This window comes from Conger conger, chromosome 18 (genome assembly GCF_963514075.1).
Source record: "Conger conger chromosome 18, fConCon1.1, whole genome shotgun sequence".
Classification (NCBI taxonomy): Eukaryota; Metazoa; Chordata; class Actinopteri; order Anguilliformes; family Congridae; genus Conger; species Conger conger.
Window position 1 is genome coordinate 20,274,474 of NC_083777.1, and position 21,550 is coordinate 20,296,023.

Below are 21,550 nucleotides of genomic sequence, written 5' to 3' on the forward strand. Positions count from 1 at the left end.
GTTGCAAATTATAGATTTCTATTCCTTTCTGGGCACAACCAAACATTCATAGCCCAACAATGGCTCAAATCAGAGTGGTCCATTAAAGATGTGAGGGGGCCTGTGCCATTTGCACACACTTTCCATGACATTTTACCGTGAGGCTGCACTTTAAAATGATTTGTATCCACTCAAATGGCTTGAAATGTTAGTCATGTTCAGTGCTGCAGTGCCAGAAAAAAGAAAAAAGGCCTCTCTTGACAGATCTCTCCACAGCTTCTGGATAACAATAGCAGTCCAATGATTGTCCAATTATATTCTAAAGCTGAATCCATCTCCTCCAGCTGAGATTTATTCATAGGAAAAATAACTTCCGTTCCTTTGAACTGACAATGGACCTACATATAGAAATGACTTTGAGGTTGCCAAAGAATGGCCCATTGTATCAAAAATCCCAAGCGACTAAAACAAAGGCTTGATGTGAGGAGTTTTTCTTAGGTCTTCATAAATACACACTTTATGAAGGGCCACACCTGTGCAATCAACAACGATTATTAAATATTACAGCCAAATTTAAAGGCAGGACATTGCAGAGAATCACATTACTCTGCCATACTACTACTACTTTCACTTTTAACTGCGCAAAAAGAGGAAAATAGCATGCAATTGAACATAATTATTCCCAAACATGGTCGCAGGAAGTACTTGTAATAACGCACAGTAATAGAGGTACAGTAGTGCATGTTCGTCCTAGATGTTCCGCCGGAAGATTCTGAGCCTTCGTAATTGACCGCGTCCATGAACCAATGAAAGGCAGCGGCACGTCTTTGCAGAGTGGACCGGAGGCGGGGCGCTGGGGACCTTTAAAGTTGAACAGCTTTCGTGGCGCGGAGAACCGAGCTGTTGAATCCAGTCGTCCTTGTGGACTGTCCTAAGTGGAGAGCAAGCAAAGGCAGGGAATTAGTTCAGAATGACTTCCAAGTGCCCCAGATGCGAAAAACCCGTGTTTTTTGGTAAGATAATATTGTTTTATAATCGCATAGGAATGGTAGATTAAATTGTATTGTCTGTGATGATTATGATGAATATTTTTATATATAGCGGAACTTTCTATGTGCATTACACATTATGAAAACGTGAATTTGAATGAATGTGTGTGTGTGTGTGTGTGTGTGTGTGTGTGTGTGTGTGTGTGTGTGTGTGTGTGTGTGATGTTTCTATGTTGTTGTACAGGTGTCACCAAAACAGCATGTAATTTGTCCAGTAAAACGAACCAAAACAACAGTTTATATAACTCCTTGGCACGGACTGAGGAGGTGGGGTACCGTTAATGGCTTATTGTCAGTGGTGGCGACATTGGCTCTTAGATCGGCTTCGCCTTAATTGTGCATGAGGTGGAACGGAAAGCCTTTAGGGGCGGTGCCACACGCCATCCATCGTCCGGCGCGCGGGGTTAAAACTTTCGCATGTCCTTCGACGAACCGTTTTACGGCGGATGCTTCGTAATGTTAGATGCTTAATAAAATGTTTGTGAGAAAGTACTGACGAGTTTTCAGGTCACATGAAAACGTACAGAACATTTTAACTCTTAAATCGCAGGTTTCAGCTCCTCGTACTTATTTTTATTATCGGAGCGGGATAATTGATCATCTGGGTATTTCATAAATCGACCTGTAGCTAGCCCTTAGCGGTCTAGATAGGCTACCTGACAATTTCCATCAAATATAGGTTAGGGGTTAGGCTATAATGCTGAGAAAAGACAACATAGAATACCTTTGCGTGGTGTTTCAATGACACAATTCATATAATTACCTGAAAAGAATAAATAAGCTAAATTATATGTATTAATTTATGAACTCTTACAAATGAGGTTTGTCTACATAGCCTACTTAGCATGCAGTGTTTTGAAAGGATAGATCAAATAGCATAACAGTCTGGGGAACGGTTTAAAGTCCATAGGCCAATGATGTGCTTGGCTATGCAAACCACGATGTCATACATGCATGAACCTTCTTGTCATACATTTACGTCTAGGTTTTACGTGTATGTATTATGAATCAGGGCAGTTAAATTATGCACCATTTCTAGTGTAGGATCAAGGACAAAACTTTGGCTTGACCATTGAAAGTGTAGAAGTGAACACCCCCTTTTTTGCAAAAAGGATATCAAATGGCACTTTACCGAGTTCTTAGGTAAAAAATAGCAATGTACTCTGGCTGTTTAAACAGTTTTTGAGGAATTAAGCCAGCCATGTAGCAGTGGGCTTGGTGAATAACAGAGTGAGTTTGACCTGTGGTCAAGTGCTGTGGCCTCACTGTCTGATATTACTCATGACGTTGGTATGCTGACACCTCAGAGCTGAATTCCATCTTCCAATGAGCTTGGAGAGAATTCACTGACAGATAACTGGCAAATATGTGTGAATGTTTTGTGGCTACATCTTCCTAATGCTTCATGATTTTCACACCATTACGGCTTTTGGAAACAAAGTATCGATAACATTTTCTCTGTCCGTATTTTTGGATGTATCATCAGATCATCTGCGCTTTTCAGAAACAATATGATGAAGACACATATCTAACTATTGTTTGTTTGTCAAGGGGAGGTTGTTCTTAAGCTTATTGGTGTATGCATACAGAAGACATAACATCATCTGTATAACTGTGTTCTGCCCTTGAAATATTCCACGCACCACACACCCAATAAACAAAAGCAGGACACATCTCATCAACCCCCCATAGAGTTATTATGAACAAATGATGACTTTCTGGAACAAAATAACTTCTCTCTCTGAAAATAAACCCATTGTCTTCTTCAAAAACCCACCCTTCCAACAACCCCCTCCCCACCACCACACTGGCCCAATAATTTCAGTTCCATTCCATCTCTGAGGAAACTAACGGGACACAGATATTATGTTACCCATATTTTATGAGGTCACCCATAATCCAGAATATTATAAACACTGTAGATTATAAACAGGAAGTGTTACTCTGTGGATAAATGAGCAGTGTTGATACTAACATGCATTACTTCAGCCTGGCCTGACCAGGGGTCTTGTGGGAAGGGTGACACAGAAGCCATCATTCTTCATGTCCTACTGATAGAACAGGGACTCTAGTGCTTTTGTTTGCAACATGGGACAGTACACAAGTGCAATGTGCCTAATTACCCCATACAAATCAACATAAAACATCGTATTGTGTGTTGAGACGTGGAGGAGAAGACATTTGAAATATTTTAACTCATTAGAAGCTAGTTGTAAAACATGGTCAAATTTGAAACCACTCCTATAAGTTCCTGGAAATATTCAATGAACCTAAACAAAATGTTTAATTATAGAAAGCTTTTAAAATGCTCAGTAATCTGCAGGCATTTGACTATGGTCTCTAAAGGGATAAAGTATTTCAAATAATTATTTGGTCAGGACTGAATATATTGTGTAATAACTCTTTCAATAAGGCCTGTTGTGATGGATGGGATAAACATTCAAACATTCCCTAATCCTATTCAAATGCTATTGGAGGATGATACAAAATGAAATCAGTCCTGACTGCAGTGGAACTCTGTCTTGCCCATGGAGCTGGGTAGGGGACAAATTTAAATTTAAACAGTGATTCACTGTTTAACCATTTGAAGAGTACTTTTTTTTCTTCTTCCAGTCAAGAACATTGGTGGCTTCATCTGTGGCACTCACTACCACCAGATTTAGTAAAACTACTCGACTGCGAAACACACATTCTCCGTTTTTACCAGTCGCTCAATTGAATCCGTTCTATGGAGAGAAGAAGAGCTGAGAATAAACCTCTCAGTTCCACCGTCAGACTTGGCCAGAGCTATAAAATCTCAGGCCGTGAGAGTGAAAGCGATGCTAACACCCCCCCCCCCCCCCCACCCCCCCAGGCTTCTTTGCGGCTGGCTTTTCCCTTTATTCTCCTCCTTTATTCCTCTCGTTTTTCCCTCTCGTCTGCACAGCTGAGAAAGTCAGCTCCTTGGGGAAGAACTGGCACCGATTCTGCCTGAAATGTGAACGCTGTAACAAGACCCTGTCGCCGGGCGGACATGCGGAGGTAAGACAGGCCTGCGGTGCATTACCCCAGCCTGGGCCTTGGGTAAGGGCAGCGTTCTCTCCACTCTCAGAGAAAATGCTTCTGGTTCAAGGGTTCTTTGTGGGGCAAAATGGTTCTTTGTCTGGGAGCTTTCACACTTCACACCTATGAAAGAGGGTTCTGTAAAGAACCAAAAAGGGTTCCTCTATGGAGACAAGCCAAGGAACCCTTTTTTTTTTGAGAGCGTACGTACACCCAGCAGATGTTCGACTCTGAAGCAGAAACTATAAAACAATTTAATTTGACTTATGATAGTTCATTAATCAGTGTTATTATATTGTGTATTCCAGCTCAGATTTATTACAGTCTTAATACCTAGGAAACCTCTGGTATCACTCCACTGGGCTTGGCTTGGTCTATTGGTGCATCCAGCCAAAGTGAACATTAAAAAGACATTTTCTTTCATGTTTTAAAAGGACAACAACAATTATGATTATGATTATAATTATGATTATTATTGCATTCTGTATTGTTACTGTCAATAGAGAAGTTAACTTAGAGAATACCAACTCAACTTGTGGTTAAATCTGTACAATGTTCTATATCTGTTTTACACCTATATCTGTTTTTTTAGTGATTTATCCCCTTTGACATTATAAACAATGACCCTGAGCTATGTAAACTATGTAGGTTTATCATTGTGGTCAAAAGCAGTAAGTTCGCAAGTTCAACATTGTGGTCTGAAGTACAGTGTGTCAACAGGTTTATCCTGGAATTCTTGGCCATTTCAGACCCTTCACCATTAGGCTGGGTGATGACCTGATTTTACTCTTTTAGCAGCTTCATGGTTGAGTCTCTTTATGGTGGGATCTCTGTGGGAACTCCTTTAGTCATGCAGAATGCAGAAAAGTACTGGGTCACTGGGTCAATTGCACTGTGTTCATCTTTGATGCGAACCCCAAGGCCACAGGATTGCATTACAACTGGAGCAGCTATCCAGGTCTGTAAAATATCTGTGAAATAAGGACTAGCTGTTCCAGTTGTCATGTAATGTAGTTATGCGGTCTAGGGGTATAAACCTGAGCCTAAGCACGCTACAATCGACCTGGTGTGTTTGCTGTCTCTAGTATGTACTGTACTGGCTCTTTGGGATACAGTCCAAAGTTATATGACACATGGGCCATTGAACCTCTTAGCAAACATATACAGTATATGTTCAATTTAAGCACCCCCAACTACAGTATATGACTCATGAACACACTTCTGAGATATGTTGCACATGTAAAAATATTACCCATACATTGCTATCAGATACGTACTACTGACATACTATAGGCCAGCACAAATTCTGAAATATATAATTTGCTGGAATATTGGCATTGTGCTAGCAATGCATTGAGGTTGTCTATTATTTATGCCAAAATAGTTGGCAGAATTTCTTAACGGAATTGTTTGCATGCACTGATACAAAATGATTGGCAGATGGTTTGACAGAACTATGCCTGAACACACCCTCACTCCCAGTCCCTCCCAGTCCCTCCCAAATATACAAGTGCATCATGGGTCAGAAATAACTTGACACCTCCCCATTGTCGTTGTGGCTGTACGTGATGTCGCGTTTGATTGTCCTGTGTCAAAAGGATCGGAGAATTTTCTGGCTCGCTGAGCTGAGACGCTCGCCTTGTGAATCCTGGCTTTCTATTCTTACGTCCCGCAATGCTCTGTGGTTTCCCCAGGGCTTGTAAAGGAGCCTGCGGCAAGCTAATTGTAGTTAATTTTTAATGATGAAGGGCTAGGATTTAGTGAGTGTCTCATTAGCGCTTCTGTCTCTGGGTGTTGGGTGACACCTCAACTGGAAAATGAAATATTGAGACATAGTGGTAAAGTTTTTTTCTTGGAGCCATTCTGAACTGTCACTGTATCTAGTCATATTCCATTCAGCCAGTCATTTCATAACAGAAAATCTGTACATGTGACTTCTAGTGCTGAGCTCTTTAGTTTATTTATTTTTATCATGGGAAAACACAGTCATGAATTGCTTAGATTTCCATTACTGTCATAACGATGAATTCAGTTTCTTGGTTGTGTATTGACCCTAGTGTTGACATGGATGAGAATCTTTACCCCCCTTCCTCTGTTTCTTTTGAAGTGACAAGCAGCCTCAGAACTATCCATCATTGCTAATGGGGAGGCGGGTAGATAATGTCATGTAATAATTTAATGTTTTCATCATATTTGTATATTTCCAAATAAGCAGACATGTTGTCCTCAGTTGGCTGGTTTGCTCAGACTGAATTTCCGATCCTTTAACAGACCATAATTAACATCCGCAATATAATCATATATTACACAGTATAATAATAATATCAGATCATTTTTACAGACCGTTTATATAGAGACTGGGGCTTTGACATTGGACTCATCACCATAATCTTTTCCAGCTTCTGGTCTTGCATTTGCATTTTCAGGTCTCAAGTGGAAGAGAACCTTCTAGAAGCCAATGTTTTTTTTGTGTTTTTATACAGTATGTACAATACAAAGAATGGTCCGTAACACAACAGCTTAGCATTCTGTGAGCTGCATTCGCATGAGTAGTTTGGGAGGTTGAAGGAAACGTAAAGAATTTAATCACGTTCTGATTTCAAAAATAGGTTTGTAAAAGGACAAAAGGAGAATTTTTCAAGGTATTTAAATGACTAAGGTGGATACTATTCTGACCACTTTGAGAAGTGCCCTTTGAAAGCCTTGCTCGACGGTGTTAAGAGTGAGACTGCAGTCACTTTGGGAGTACCTCTGTGGGGTGCCTAAGCCTGTAACTCTCTATAGTTCTGCGACCACACCTGGATACATAATTAGTATGTGCGTATGAGACATATAATGAGAGAAAGGCAGGAGAGTGGTGCACTCCTTTGGAAGAATGCGGGAATTATGTAAACAGGCCGGGGAAGGCTGGGCAACCCTGCTCTTATTTCTGGGCTTTGAGGAGAAGCCAAGATCTTGTCTTCAAATGGCTTCTTGTTTCTGCGGTGACTACAAACGGTGATAACGCTGTGATGTTCTGTATGTTTCATACATTTCATTAGGGTAATTAGTGGTAGTTTTCTATCTTAATTTTAAAAACATCTAACGTGGTGGTATTACGAAGCAGCTACCATCAACACAAACAACTGCAAGCTTGAATCCCAGCTAGAGCGGCTGTTTGGTGAGATGCTCAAATTCTTTCAGTTAATGTTCTGCTCTCTGCCGCGGTTCTTCTTTTGGAAACTGTGGGTCGTGGGAGGGAGGGAGGGATTGAGGTGGGTCAGGAGATGACTCATAAAAAAAATAATGTACTGTATTATACCACTGATATTCATAACCAGTCACATTCAAATCTAATCTGTTACATACACACACTCGCAAGGAATGCAGTACACATTGTAATTAGATGGATCACAGGAAATGAGTGTTCTTATTAAAGAGTAATTGCACTTGCTGTTTCATCCTGACTCCGCCTTTTGAAAAAATGCATTTTGGGGTGGTTAGAGTAGGTGGCTACACCTCATTTGCATAAAGTATTATCTAACCAGTCAGGCGCTGGTCCCTAACAGCAGGCTTGCCAACTTTGAAAACAAGCCCTTAAATTAAACAGACAAATTCATGGGCGTCAACAATTTACCAACTGAGTCTCTGATTGACATCTGTATATAGTATGACACTGAGGAACCCTGAAAAGTCATTTTTCTGACTTTATGTGCTGAACACACTTTTCAACCATTTTTTTTCTAATCCAAAATTATATTATTTCATAAATGTTGAAATAATGGCACGGAATATAATGTATACTCTATACAGCTCACTATGCAGTAGGCATACAAACTAGCTAAAAAAGTTTGATTAAGGGTGTAATTACCCTTTAAATGGACCATGGGCTCAGAAAGCTTTGGAACCAGTGGCCTACTGGTTAATATGTGAACCACAGATAAGCACATGAATAGCAAATAAATGTTGTGGGCATTTCTGGGATATTTCTGGTATGGAGCGTTTGGCTCAGAGCACCTTTAATTGTCCCGTTCCCCCTTTAGGGCCTCTGCAATACTGTATCCTATGGCCAGCCTTTGTGTTGGGCTGAACAGTGGATCCTTTGAGCTGAACGACACCAGCACCCTTTATCAACGATGTCTCAGACAGTCGCTGGACAAAGTCAGGCCTTGTTTCAGTCGGGGTGGAGACTGAGGGACATGTTCAATAATCAGATGTCTGTGAACACTGGAAACCTCTGGGGAAAATGTTTGTTTTGACCACGGACTTTCAATGATGTACTGAGGGGTCTGCTCCACTCCTCTGGTTTTTGGATACGCTCGAGGACTTTATTAGCTGAGGCTGTTAAGCCACAGAGTCCTCTCCAGGGTCTGTATTCATGAAACATTTCAAAGTAGGTACGCTGATCTGGCACTATTTTGGGATTTTATCTCGTAATTGATAAGGATATAGGTTTGGGAAACTGATCCTGGATCAGCACTGCTGCTCTGAGATGCTTTGTGAACATGGGTTCAGTCCTGATGAATTTACAAACGAATGCCTGGGATATGTAACTGAAAAACATCAGCAGTAACAACAGGGCTGCCACAATTAGAGTAAGCTCTGAATTTCTGTGAAGAAGCAAAAAAACCTGAAGAAAATCATTTCAATCAAATTCAGTCAGCTTTATTTACATTTTTATCAGCTCAGAATCAGCATATTTTTGTCCTATTGGAGTAATTTAAAACTCTGTTAGAGTTAAAATGTGGAAATTCCTGTGCAAAAACGTTTTCTAAATAGTTTGAATCCTCCTTTGAGTGGGTGTGTATTTAGCCTGCAGGTGGTGTTTGTGACCCCTCCCTCCCGCCGCAGTAAGAATGCACAGCTGTCCCCTTGGTGGTACAGTGCTTTAATCTGCTGAAGGCTGGAAGTGGGAACAGGGCTGAAAATATCACGGGATGGGAGCGTTTTCACTGGCTGTCAAGTTTCAAGGAACACTTGCATGGGTTTTTGGGGGTGGGGGGATGGGGCATTTTTGATTAAGACAGGGACATGCCCAAATTTTCATAATGGTCATTATGACTATTTAAGAAAGGCAAAGTCAATATTTTTTCATATTTCTATTCATATTTTTTATTCCTATCGCTTTATTTATTCTTCTGGGAGCAAAATATTAATTACTATGCAAGTTTATTTATTTTGGAATGTTTACTTTGTGCTTACTGTCATGGGCCTTGTGGGCGGTGGCCTGAGATCTTATGTAAAGTATTTTGAAGAAGGGAGTGACTATTGCACTCAATGAGAGTCCAGGCATATTTTAAAAATTGGACTAGGTTCTGAGAGACATAGTCATCTTTCAACCTGAAAATCTGGCAGAAAATAAAGATATCTCCTCTTATCAGGGCATTATTTATGCTGAAATTTGATGTTGATGTACTGATGTTTTGATATGAAATCCTCTTTCCAGTAACCTTGGGAGAAAGGGATGTAATTGCAATGAGTGCTCACCCCACCTCTTATCAAACCGGCTGACAATGTGCGTCATAACAAGATTAGTGCATGTCTGAGAAGAGGTGACCGTGAATGGTGTGGTATGAACTCACGCTTCCCAGTCAGAGAGGACACTCCTAGTCTGGACTCAAAGCTAGTGTGAGAGTTGAGTAACAGTACTCTTACTCCCAGTCTGGACTCAAAGCCAGTGTGAGAGTTGAGTAACAGTACTCTTACTCCCAGTCTGGACTCAAAGCCAGTGTGAGAGTTGAGTAACAATACTCTTACTCCCAGTCTGGACTCAAAGCCACAGTGTGAGAGTCGAGTAACAATATAACATTACATTATTGACATTTGGCAGATGCTCTTATCCAGAGCGACATACAGTTGATTAGACTAAGCAGGAGACAATCCTCCCCTGGAGCAATGCAGGGTTAAGGGCCTTGCTCAAGAGCCCAACGGCTGTGCAGATTAGAACCACCAACCTTGCATGTCCCAGTCATTAACCTTAACCATTACCATAACCATAACCATTAACCTCCCCTATTCTTACATGTACTCTGGACTCAAAGCCAGTTTGAGAGTAGGGTAACAATACAGATACTCATAGCCTTGGCTCAAAGCACACACACACACACAGACACACACACACACATACACACTCTAATATAAAGTTGTACTGAGGAACTCATGAGCTGAGATGCTACTTCCTGACAGTACTCTAAGCATAGGAGACTGTGATTCATACAGCTACTGAAAACCAAATGAATGTAAAACTTGCATAGTGAAAGGAGAGACAGACAGTGCTCAGACTCTGAAATGCTCCAGTGAACAGGCTCCCAGGGTGCACTAGGAGCTAACCGCATGAGGTCTCTGTGTAGTGATGAATGACGCTAGGTTAGCGCAGCCAAATCCTGACCATGCTACTGCCAACTGCGGCTGGGAAACTAGCGGAGAAATGTGTCATTCCTTGTGCTTCCTTTCAAAGAAGAATCTGAGTGAATATTGTATGCATGGTTGAGTTCCCATTTGATTCTATGTTTGAGATTATAATCTGTATAACAGTGAACTAATATTTTTCGTGAGGATGCATGCTTTTTATAAAAGAAACTTCAAAGCTGCTTGTATGTGCAGCACCATTAGAGGCTGTATGTTACAGCATCTGATTCTTTAAAAACATTTTTTTTAGTTAGCTACTATTTGTGGCATGTGCAATCCGATGTTATAAAATGAGTGTGTTCATATATACAGACTTTGGAAACATAATGCCTGTGTCCAAGCTGCTTTGGAATTTCTGAATTTATTTTTCTTGCTTTAAACCGCAAACTTGTGCATGCCCCTATACCAACAATTATACACCCAGAAACTTCTTGGAAGTTCAGTATGTAAAATATCCCTCAGTAAAGTAAAACACAAAGTCTGTGCCAATTGAAAACATAACAAAAACTGAAGTAATATATATTTTTAAAACCCAGAAAGCGAAGTGAACCTTCCCTTTAAACAGCAGGTATTTGGCTAGCTTCGGTGGTTTGCAGCGTTGGCAGGCGAGATGTGGATTTTCTGTGTTACATAACAGCGAGAGAGACAGTGCAGTTACTGTGGAGGCGTTCAGGACAGGAGCCACTGCAGTGAAAGAGAAAACTGTGATTCACTGTGGCAAAGAGGAGGTGGTTCAAGTGCTGAGGAGCCAATATCCCAAAAGCCAAAGCTGTTCCCGAGACCTTTGTTTGTTGTACAAATATAATACGGTTTCCCTTCGTCCCCTGGAATGCGAGGGGGGGTATGTGGACACGCTTGGCTAAAAATAATGAGTGAAGAAGAAGGTGTTGAGAGGAATTCTGGTCTGGGCCTTCCCAGGATGTGCCTGTCATTTTAGAAAGAAAGCAAACCCCTTAGCCTTCAAATTTAAAATGGAGATGTCAGGTCAGGGTGGACCATAAAGGCGACGAGTTTTGAAATATTTGACCTGGCAGCCCTGCTTCTCGAGATGTAGTGTCTCGCTGGGCTTAAACGTTGAAGAATTAGGGTCTCGCAAAGTTAACTAGTGAAGGGACAAGGCGTAATTGGGTGGAACTAGAGTGAGCTGATACTCACTGACTTCCTATTGAACCATTAAGAAGAATTTCCTCTCTGCAGAAAAGTGAGTGAATGTTTTACAGCTGAGATCATGTGACAAGCCCCACCTACTGTCCCGTCTCTGCTCTTAACCCCTTTTCACTGAAAATGGCTGTCTTCCTGCTGCCTGGAGATGACATCTCTCCCTCCTGTCAAGCCCAACTTTCTGCTCTTTCTGAGTGATGTTATTATTTCAGAATGTTCCAGAAATCCATATTCCATATTCAGAGTCTACAGATATATCTTGTATGGTATTTCACGGGCTGGATGGTGATCGATCAAATGGACATGTTAAAGACATTGTACAACTATTACATTTCACAACTATTACATTTCACAGAACTCCCCTGTGCTATAAATATCCATGAATTTTTGAAAAACTGATATTACATATTCCCACGCCCTAGCATGTTCTCATGAAAGGTGAGGTACTTTATGAATCTAGTTGGCAAAATATGTAGTATGTTAAGAAAATGTTCTAGAAAAGCCTCATATCTAATAACTGTACAATGGGAATGAATACCTTGAACTTCTGTTGTGAGCCGGACTCCCTTACCAACTCAGACCTCACGTTCCCATGAGCAGTACCCCACGAGGAGAGGTGTCTCGGAGACGAACTCTCTTTTCCTTTAAGTATCTTCGAACGTCCTGGAGAACTGGTAAGTTCTACTGAACTTCCAGCCCAGTCTCGAAGTGAAGTGGGGTGACGCAACGCTGTTATATGATCTCCTGTATTCACTGTATTCCTCTAAAAGACCCTTTCTTTATTAATTCACCCTCTCTCAGATATGATTATAGTCAGATATACTTTATTATAATCAAAAGAATAGAGTTATACAGCTCACAGGTTAAATTTCATCTTTCAGTTTGCTAATCACATACATTGCTTTATATTCTTTCAACCGTATACCTGTGCCTTTACGTGATTCACATAAGGTTCATATAACCCCTTTGTTTTTCTAATTCACCTTTCCACCAGATGTTAATGTCAAGATACAAATCTTAATGTCAAATATCCATCCTCTTTGGCCTTTACCTTATCCTATGACTCCCCCTTCAGGAAGATAAAAGCTACTACTCCTATTAATACAATGGGTACAAACACCGCTAAAGTCTACTACTTATTTCTATCGTGAAAATACTTTTACCAGAAAATAGAATAATATGAAACAGAAAGGAAACTTACAACTTTTAAATCACCTAACAATGCTACCTTCTACCTTATAAGTAATACAAAATATAATTACCACCCATGCCCTAAATATAGCCGTCTCGCGCCGTCCCGCCCTCCTCGTCAAGCAAAGTCCTAAGAGCCTTTTCTAACGTCTAAAAGCTCACTCCTTATATATCCTGAAACTTGTACAGAAGTGTACTTATACTGGTAAGAAATTCATCCAGAAATATCCCCATTGTACCGAGTGGGACAACACTAGCTCCTGCAACTTATTTAATGAGCCTATTCATCACTGTTATCTCACTGTCATAGTCTCTCTTGGACTCTCTCCTCACTTTGACTTCATACAAGCCAGCAGTAAGTGCCCTCCACCAGCTCAATACATTCTTCAGGTGCTCTTTCTTGTGGCGCCTTAAGGGATCTACAAAGGACATCCAATTAATAGCCGAGTGTAATTCATCCCCCAACTCCTCTACAGTCAGCCCTTTGAATCTATCCGTCAAATTGTCAGTGCTATAATCAGGGAGGCTCTTAAAGCCTCTTAATCTTCTTTCGGTATTAACATCCCTCCCTTCTTCCTTATCTTTCCTACATTTTCCCATCTCCTCATACTCTTTTATTTCCCAATCGTACACATTGTTTTCCTCATCTTTATGCTTTAACCAGGCCTTAGGCTCCTCCCCTGTAGGAGCAAGCCCACACTTCTCAACCAAGAATGTTATCATATTCATCGTTTCTGTGAAAGCCAGACCCCCTGGGTCACCAACCGCCCGTTCGGCATGTTGAGTCTCCTCCAAGGTCATGCTGGAACACATTCTAAGCATGGCCTCAGTCAGACCTTTAGCCTTGCTCCTTAGTACCCTAAATCTAAGTCCTCCGACTTCAGACTCCTCTGCTGACAAGTAGGGCTGCACATTAGCTCTGAACCACATATTTTTCCTCTTACAGGCGTTCTTACTACCACGTGTGCGAGGGGTTAACAATACATTCCTGCCTAACCCATCTTCCGTCAATCTCTCATCAGGCGGGCCTAAGGCCGGGTCCTCAACACTTCCTAAAGTTTGTTAAATAATGTGATCTGAGCAATATCTTCATGTCTCACTGTAGTTGATCAGTTACCAGTAAGTTTTTTGAATGATTTAATGATGGGAAATGGGGTTTACTACAATGTATTATTTTCAAGACATCAAGATCAGAAAGACTATTTCCACTTTAAGATGAGATATTTTTAAGGACATTGCTGTAAAATATTCTTATCATTATATTTTGTGAACATGTTTAGTGTTGCATTCTATAACCTTTCCAAAAGATTACACTGACAGATGAGCTGCTTTGAGTGAATGTTGCAAAAATGAAACAAGAAACATACTTTGTTATGAAGACAGCATTCACACACCTTCTGTTTTGTTTATTTCTTTATCTGTACAGCATGATGGAATGCCCTATTGTCACAAGCCCTGCTACGGGACCCTATTTGGACCCAAAGGTAAGACATAATGAAACACAGTAACCTCATATCTCAAATGAAATCACTTCAGTGCAGGGGTGTCTGGTCTTATCTGACACGGGCTGTCGTGGGTGCCATTGCTCATTGTAGCTAAGCACTAAAATGCCTGTTTCAGCAAACCATGGACATTGAGTTTCAGCAAGTTCTTTTAGCGCTGGGCTAGGACACAATCCTGCACCCACACCAGCCCTGCTTGAATAAATGTCGACACCCCGAACTGAGCCACGTGTCAGGACATAAAAACAGGACCCAGCAAACGCAGAAATAAAAAGATGAATGGGGTCACTCTTTCCTTTCAGCTCAAAGTCATCGACTAACAGCTGACTTAAAAAGTCACTCATGCTATCCCTAGATTCAACAGGGGTGACGTGCGATCATTTGCCCGACTCGTTGTTGGAGAGACAAACATGCCACGAGGCGTGGAGTTCTGTGAAGATCTAGACTGTCATGCGTGCCTGTGGCAGAGATCAAATCACAGAGTATGTCGAAGTTGTTAAGCAACCGGGAAATTTTCAGAGCGCTGCGTGCGAGGGTTGCTTGGCAAAGCATTCTGGGAATTTAGGTGAAGTTGCCAGCCCATTTCCCTCCACTGTGCCAAGACCTTACTGGTCTTCCTCTCCCTTGGCAAAAGTGTGCATACCAAAACTATGCCAATACTCAACTCTCAGAAACGGTTATGGGGCCCCATCAAAACAATGCAGTATTGATTTAATAAATGTTTTACATCATAGAAAATTGACAAGTCAGCATACACTACAGTGTAATGGTAGCACGTTTAATTTCCCTTTAAAAAGCACAATATGAATCTTGATCCATATTCCCATATCAAGCCAATATATTACTGTACTAACGGCAACTCTGCACTCTTCCGAGAAATGGGAGGGATATCCTATAATGTGATAATATAGAGTTATAGCTGTTTATAGAAAGCTATCGGTGCGGAAAAGCACATCGATCCATGCACAGTGGAGAGTGATCCTCGGGCAAAAGTGTGAGATTGAATCCCAAGGCAATGTGGGCCCCACGATACAGGAAATGCCCTTGGATTCGGGGGAAGGTCGGGTCTTCATGCTCACGCACGCAAGGCGCTAATTAAAGGCCACAGAAACGTCAAACCCCTTCAGCCCTCATCCCTCCATTTTGAAATGAAACTGCAGTAATTGTTTGCTGGGTTGGAAGCTCTTTGATTTTAAAGGTCTGTGAAGCTTTAGAATACTGGAGGTTAGGTGGCCAGTGTTAGTGCGGAAGTCCTCAGGAGAGTGAGTGTGCGTTTGTGTAAATGAGGATAAAATAGAACAATTTCCTTCAAAGCACAAACATCAACTTTACCTCCAGTCACTCACTGATTCATTCAGGCATCAATGGCACTTATACTTCAGTCATGTTGGGTCGGCTTTCAACCGTAACTGAACTGAACTCCCTTCAAATGAAGCTGGGTCAGATGACAGACTAAAAGACATTTTTTTTTGCTTTGGATAAGGGCCTGCCTGTATTATTATTATTTGATTGCACAATGACCTACTGTAGCTTCATTTAACCTTCATTTAAAACAAGCACATTATTCACACACAGAGGAAACTGGATGAAGGAGGCTTAAAGCAAAAAAACCTATGAAATGACACATTCATGTGTGATAGACAAAGGTATGTTTCACATCATTGAAATATGAGTGTAATTGACTACAATCTGGCTATTGACTCTGAGCCTGAAGTCATACATAACATGGCAGGGCAGTCATGTGGTGTCACAGCCAAATAAATGGAAGGAATTAAGAAAATTGGCATCCCCTCATTCCACTGCAAGTTCAAGACCATAAAAGTGACATTAGTAAACGTTTGCATCAAAACAATCCTCATTAAATGGGGCCAGTATGTACATCTCATCATAATAGCTAGTTGACATGCTGCATGAGCTTCCAATGAGCTGGCCCACTTTAGCAGAGTAATGTTATCCTGAGTGAACTTTTAAAACAATAAGGCTTTCATCTGTAGGGCTGTGCGTCTGCAAAATGCTTCCCCCTCTCCCACGTTCGGCATTCCCTCAGAATCGCAAAGGAATCAGTCGTCTTCCACGCAGTGCTGTGTTAGCACGTTAACTCGCTCAAATGCCGTCAAAAGAGCAGAAACAAAGAACCAGCAGGGAAACACACGCACAATATGAGGAAACAGCTTGGGAAGAAACTGCAAACATTGAATAATTCATGAGCTTTTTTCTGATTTTATACCCTTATACCAAACCCTCTTCACCAAAAAAATAAATGAATTAATGAATAAATGTATCGATCAATCAGTTGACCACATTTTGGAAGAATATTGTTGTTTACAATGGGTGTAAGCAAAAAGAGCATTGTCAGATATAGTAAGTCTATAGCTATAAGCATAGCTAACCTTTTTTGGGCGAGTAAAAGAGTCTTACCAGATATAGTACTGTGTATCAGGGGATCCTAACCCTGTTTCTAGAGATCCACTGTCCTGTAGGTTTTCAGTTCAACCCTAATTTGGCACACATGATCCTACCATTTAGCAGCTCATTGAAATATCTGGCTGTGGAGTTAGGTGTTTTGTTAGGGTTGGAGGAAAAACTGAGATCTGAAGGAACAGGGTTGGGAACCACTGTAGTATACATGTATACTACAGTCTTGCTCCAGGCTGGCATCCTGAAAGTAACCGCAACAGTATTGTGAGGTTTTCTGGAGAAAACAATGTCCCCCATCCCCCCCCCCCCCAAGGTGTCAATATCGGAGGGGCGGGCTCCTACATCTACGACACCCCGCCCCCCACCCCGGTTAACAAATCACTGGACAGCCCCTCAGACGGATCCCCCACCACCCCCTGGACCCCAGCCCAGATGACCAGACAGCAGCCAAAGGGTAACTGGGGAGGTCTGGTATCTCCATGACGTTTGTACTCTTTTAAACAACTATGTTTTTACTTTAAACTTATTTTCTATGGAGGGTGTGCATTTTGTTCCAGTCATTAATTTCACCTTTAGCAAACACATTAATAGTCTTAAATAGTTACATTTTCAGCTGAATGTTGAACTGATATGTGCCCAGCTGTCTGTGGTTAGTGCTGTACACTGCATCATAATGTATTAGCAACTTTTCTTCTTTTTTTTCATTATCAGGGATCTGTAGGAGGTTTTTTTTATTTATTTTTTACCAGAAGTGAAATAGTTAAAGGATTTAAAATGCGTATTTGCAGGGTTTAGAAACATGAGGGAGAGGTGGAGGAGGTGATGTCATCGGACAAGCCGTGCTGGAAACAGTGACCAAAAGGTGTTTTTAACACAGAGACTCCGTGAGCTGTGAAAGGAGTGGTTAGGTTTTAAATAGAACAGTGATTCCACCGCGAGGGAGTAACCACTATACTCCCATAATGAGGCTGGCTGTTTGGGGAGGAATTTAAATTGGCTGACTTTAATCGCACATCCTGAAATGCTTGTTGTAATCGCCCTTTTCCGGTCAGAGAGAACGGCAAACCAAATTTGCCCTCCATCGATTGGGACACGTTCTTTGACAGGGCAGACACGTTGTTTGTTTTAAGGGGGGATGTTATTGTACATGCCTGGGCGCTGCCACTTAAACACTGCTTTTCAAAGCAAAGATTTAGATTTTTTTCGGATTTATCTTTTGCTTTACATCTTTAGATGTTTATCTCTCAAGTACAAGCTTAAACATTTATTGTTGACCTCTGACCAGATAGTTAGGACTTTTGAACATAAGCATATTTTATTGCTGGGATATCATCAGCAGTGACATTAGATATATTTGAGAATATGCATAGCAAACCATCCAGGTTGTTGTAATTTTATCACAAGTAAGGCTTTCCTCACATTTTATATAGTCAAAGAAAACTAATGAAATATGAAGCAATAGTTCTCATACATCCAGTCCTCTCCTCAGCTAAAAATAAACACATTAGCTGTAAATCTGTGAAAATAACTACCACCGAAGCACAACTTATCAGCATGAACGTGACGGAGAATGTTGGAAGTAGAATACATTGGTGTCAGCAGAAGAATCTCTTGGCATCAGTCTTGTACAGTATTTTATACAGCTTTCAATAGGCTCCTGTATCTTTATCATGTGTCCTCAGAGATGTGTTTTGTATTATATAGCAGGTTTGTATAAATATAATTTTGTATTTTTCCAGTTGCCCCCACTTACGTGAAGACATTTGCAGGAGAGACATCGCTTTGTCCAGGGTGTGGAAAGGTGGTTTATTTCGGTAAGCACCACCATACTAAACAGAAGTATGAGTACCAGAGACATTATGTTGTGTTCCCCAGGCTTATATCAGGACTGTGCATTGATAAGTCAGTCAGCTGATTTTCCTTAATATTTTTTGAATGTCCATATATTTTTTGGAATTACTTTAAACGTTGGGGTTCCTAACCTTGCCACAAACTCAAACCTGTAAAATAACAATTTTCAAACAAATAATTCAGCACCTATTTCACAGTATTTCAAACCAGACATCGGCTTGCTGCATTTTAAAAATCTAAAATATGCAGGCGATATTGAACCAAACAGTCCCTGAGCGGGGACCTTGTCCATTAAGCTGGATTAATGTGCAGACTCAGGGCCCATTAGTAAAGCGCTACACCAACACTAACTCTGGACCCTCATGGCATTTTCCCTTGTCCTCTCCTTGAGCACATTCTCATCACATCAAACCAGACATTTTGAGTAACCTAATATAAATGGACTGAAGGCCATATGAGCCAACATATTTGGCAAACCTAACTGTGTCAACATGTTTGTCAAAAGCTGCCAAACTATAAAATTATCTGTAAAAGTTGCCTTTCATTCTGCTCAAACCCCTCCCTGCCACAAAGAGGAAAAAACCCCAGCAATTATCAGGTTCACCTTGACAGAGCGGCAACAATCAGTTAATCAATTAGAATGAATTACGCCACTGAAATACAAACCATGCACACCAATTAGGTGATTATGAGTGAATGCAGTGGGTGTATGCCACCAAGCTGTTATGAATCTGCAAATACCTGTGACAACACGGGGGTGTACTACGAGGGAGACTGCAGGGTTAGCAAGCTAAGCTAAGCTCTAACCCTGGCTATGTTAAGCTCCCTTCACATTGCACCCCCAGGTGTGGTACAGCATTACCATGTGACAGATTCCATCATGCTACAAGGGTGCTACTGTAATGACACTTGCAAATGGATCACTTTGCTGCCTTTGAAGTTTATATGATTTTATATGATTCTTAATGAACATACAGTACTGTGTTAATGGGCAGTGGGTCAGTTAGGGACGTGGAGGGCCAGGGTGTGCAGGTTTTTATTTCCACCGATTACCCTGGCTAAATGAGCTAATTGGCTGTGTACATCAACACCAGTTCCCTTGAAGATTAGATCACGGTAGCATGTTTCATATAGGGACACAAAAACTTTGGCTATCATTTTGCACTAATCAAGAAATGTAGCTAAAACGTCAGAAACGTTAGGGCTAATTAAGTAATTAAAGTAATTAAAGAAGTTGGCCTGAAGATCAGAAACAGATGTGGCCCTCATTGCCCACCTCTGGTGCAGTCAATGTCAAACACATTTATCATTCCACATCTGATTTGACTCAGAAACCCAAACCCAAACCCAAAACATGTATTTCTTGATTGGATACCACCAAAATGATCAGATGTGTTATGAAATTTGCGCTTTTGGAGCAGAAGTAATAACAGATTTGGTGATTGACCCTGGCTGGGAATTGAGCTGTGTTCCCTGGTTTGTAGCTGAGAAGGTGATGTCATTGGGAAGAAACTGGCATCGACCCTGCCTACGCTGTGACAGATGTAAGAAAACACTGACCTCTGGTGGCCACGCTGAGGTATGCATCACGTTCACGCTACTCTTCAGTTCAACACAGTGATGTTGCCGTTTTAAAGCACTGGGTATTAGCTAGTTATGAAACCTACCAACAGCAGTTAAATGTGTTTTGGAGCTTTTCATTCAGAAATAGTATTTTTTTTGAAACAGTGCTAGAAAAAGTTAATTAAGTGCTATGGGACTTGTGCTATTGAGTGCTTTTTTAGTGGACAAAAAACTACAAACCAAACTTCCCTTTCAAACAATTGCTGTATTGAAAGAAGTATTCTTTCTCTTGCTCAGGTGAAATATTAGAATTCTTCATATTTTCCTTTTAAATGGATGCCAAATCCTTCGTATGCTTTGTCACATGTCAATTCTATGTTTGGCACAGGAAGTTCTTGTGAGTCGTGTTGCTGAAATTACTAACTCACCAAATTTTCTATTGTAGCATGATGGGAGACCCTATTGCCATGTACCTTGCTATGGATACCTGTTTGGGCCAAAAGGAGTCAACATTGGAGAAGTTGGCTGCTACGTCTATGATGACGACAACAAGCAAAATGAAATCATAAGCCAGTCTTAACTGCCCACCTCCGAGGATTGTGTCATGGTATCTGATTGGCATTTTTATGCACAAATGAGTTTACCTACAGGTGAAAACTGATACTCTTGTTTCCTGAGAAATAAGCTTAGTGGCTGACACGTATAGCCCCTGCACATGAACTTAACAACGGTGCTGTATATTTATTTTTGGCAAAATGTATTTTTATATGCTTTTAAAACTGGTAGATTCTTGTAACAGACCATCTTATTTAAATGTGACCAAATTCAAACAATTTATAGCACTTAAAATTGACATGGATATTGAGATTGGGCATTAATGTGGCTTTCATATCAATGTTTTACAAATATATATTGAAAAGGTGGGCTTTAACAATAAAATTATAATAAATATCATGAATCAATGAAGAATCTTGAAGAATCCCAATCAGTATTTGAATTATCTCAGTATATACGTAGGTGTTACTTTATTAAATAATTCCGGTTGTAAAAAATGCAGATATTCCACCTCTCAAAGCTGGTTGCCAATTCCCATTGTATGACGATGATTTAAACTTGTGATAGCTGCACTAATACTTGTTGTTTAGATATGGATGGCATTTTTTCACCTTTTAAATGGATTAGATTTTTTATTCAACTCTATTTGCATGTGTCTGTGCAAGTGTGATCTTTCATATATACGTATTTATGCATAACCTTAATGGATCACTTTGTATTGAGCGTTGTCACTGACTGTCAAGTACAAGTATAAAGTTTTGTTCTAGTTTTCTGTGGTACTTTTTTATCATTGGGCAGCCTGTAGTGTAGTGGTTAGGGTAAATGACTGGGACATGCAAGGTCAGTGGTTCG

The 21,550-nt window shown here is 40.7% G+C and overlaps 1 protein-coding gene across 2 annotated transcripts; it reads left to right on the forward strand.

The window, feature by feature from the left end:
* Positions 1 to 855: 855 nt before the first annotated feature.
* crip3 (cysteine-rich protein 3) lies at positions 856 to 21,467 on the forward strand. 2 transcript variants are annotated; one of them, XM_061228070.1, is made up of 7 exons: positions 856 to 992; positions 3,955 to 4,049; positions 14,236 to 14,293; positions 17,043 to 17,195; positions 18,469 to 18,543; positions 20,065 to 20,159; positions 20,589 to 21,467. In XM_061228070.1, exons 1-7 carry the CDS (start codon positions 950 to 952, stop codon positions 20,721 to 20,723), a joined length of 654 nt encoding a protein of 217 aa, XP_061084054.1. In that variant the 5' UTR covers positions 856 to 949; the 3' UTR covers positions 20,724 to 21,467. The 2 variants fall into 2 exon arrangements, with proteins under 2 accessions (XP_061084054.1, XP_061084055.1); XM_061228071.1 differs by having other exon boundaries at positions 17,043 to 17,183.
* The last annotated feature ends 83 nt before the right edge of the window (positions 21,468 to 21,550 follow it).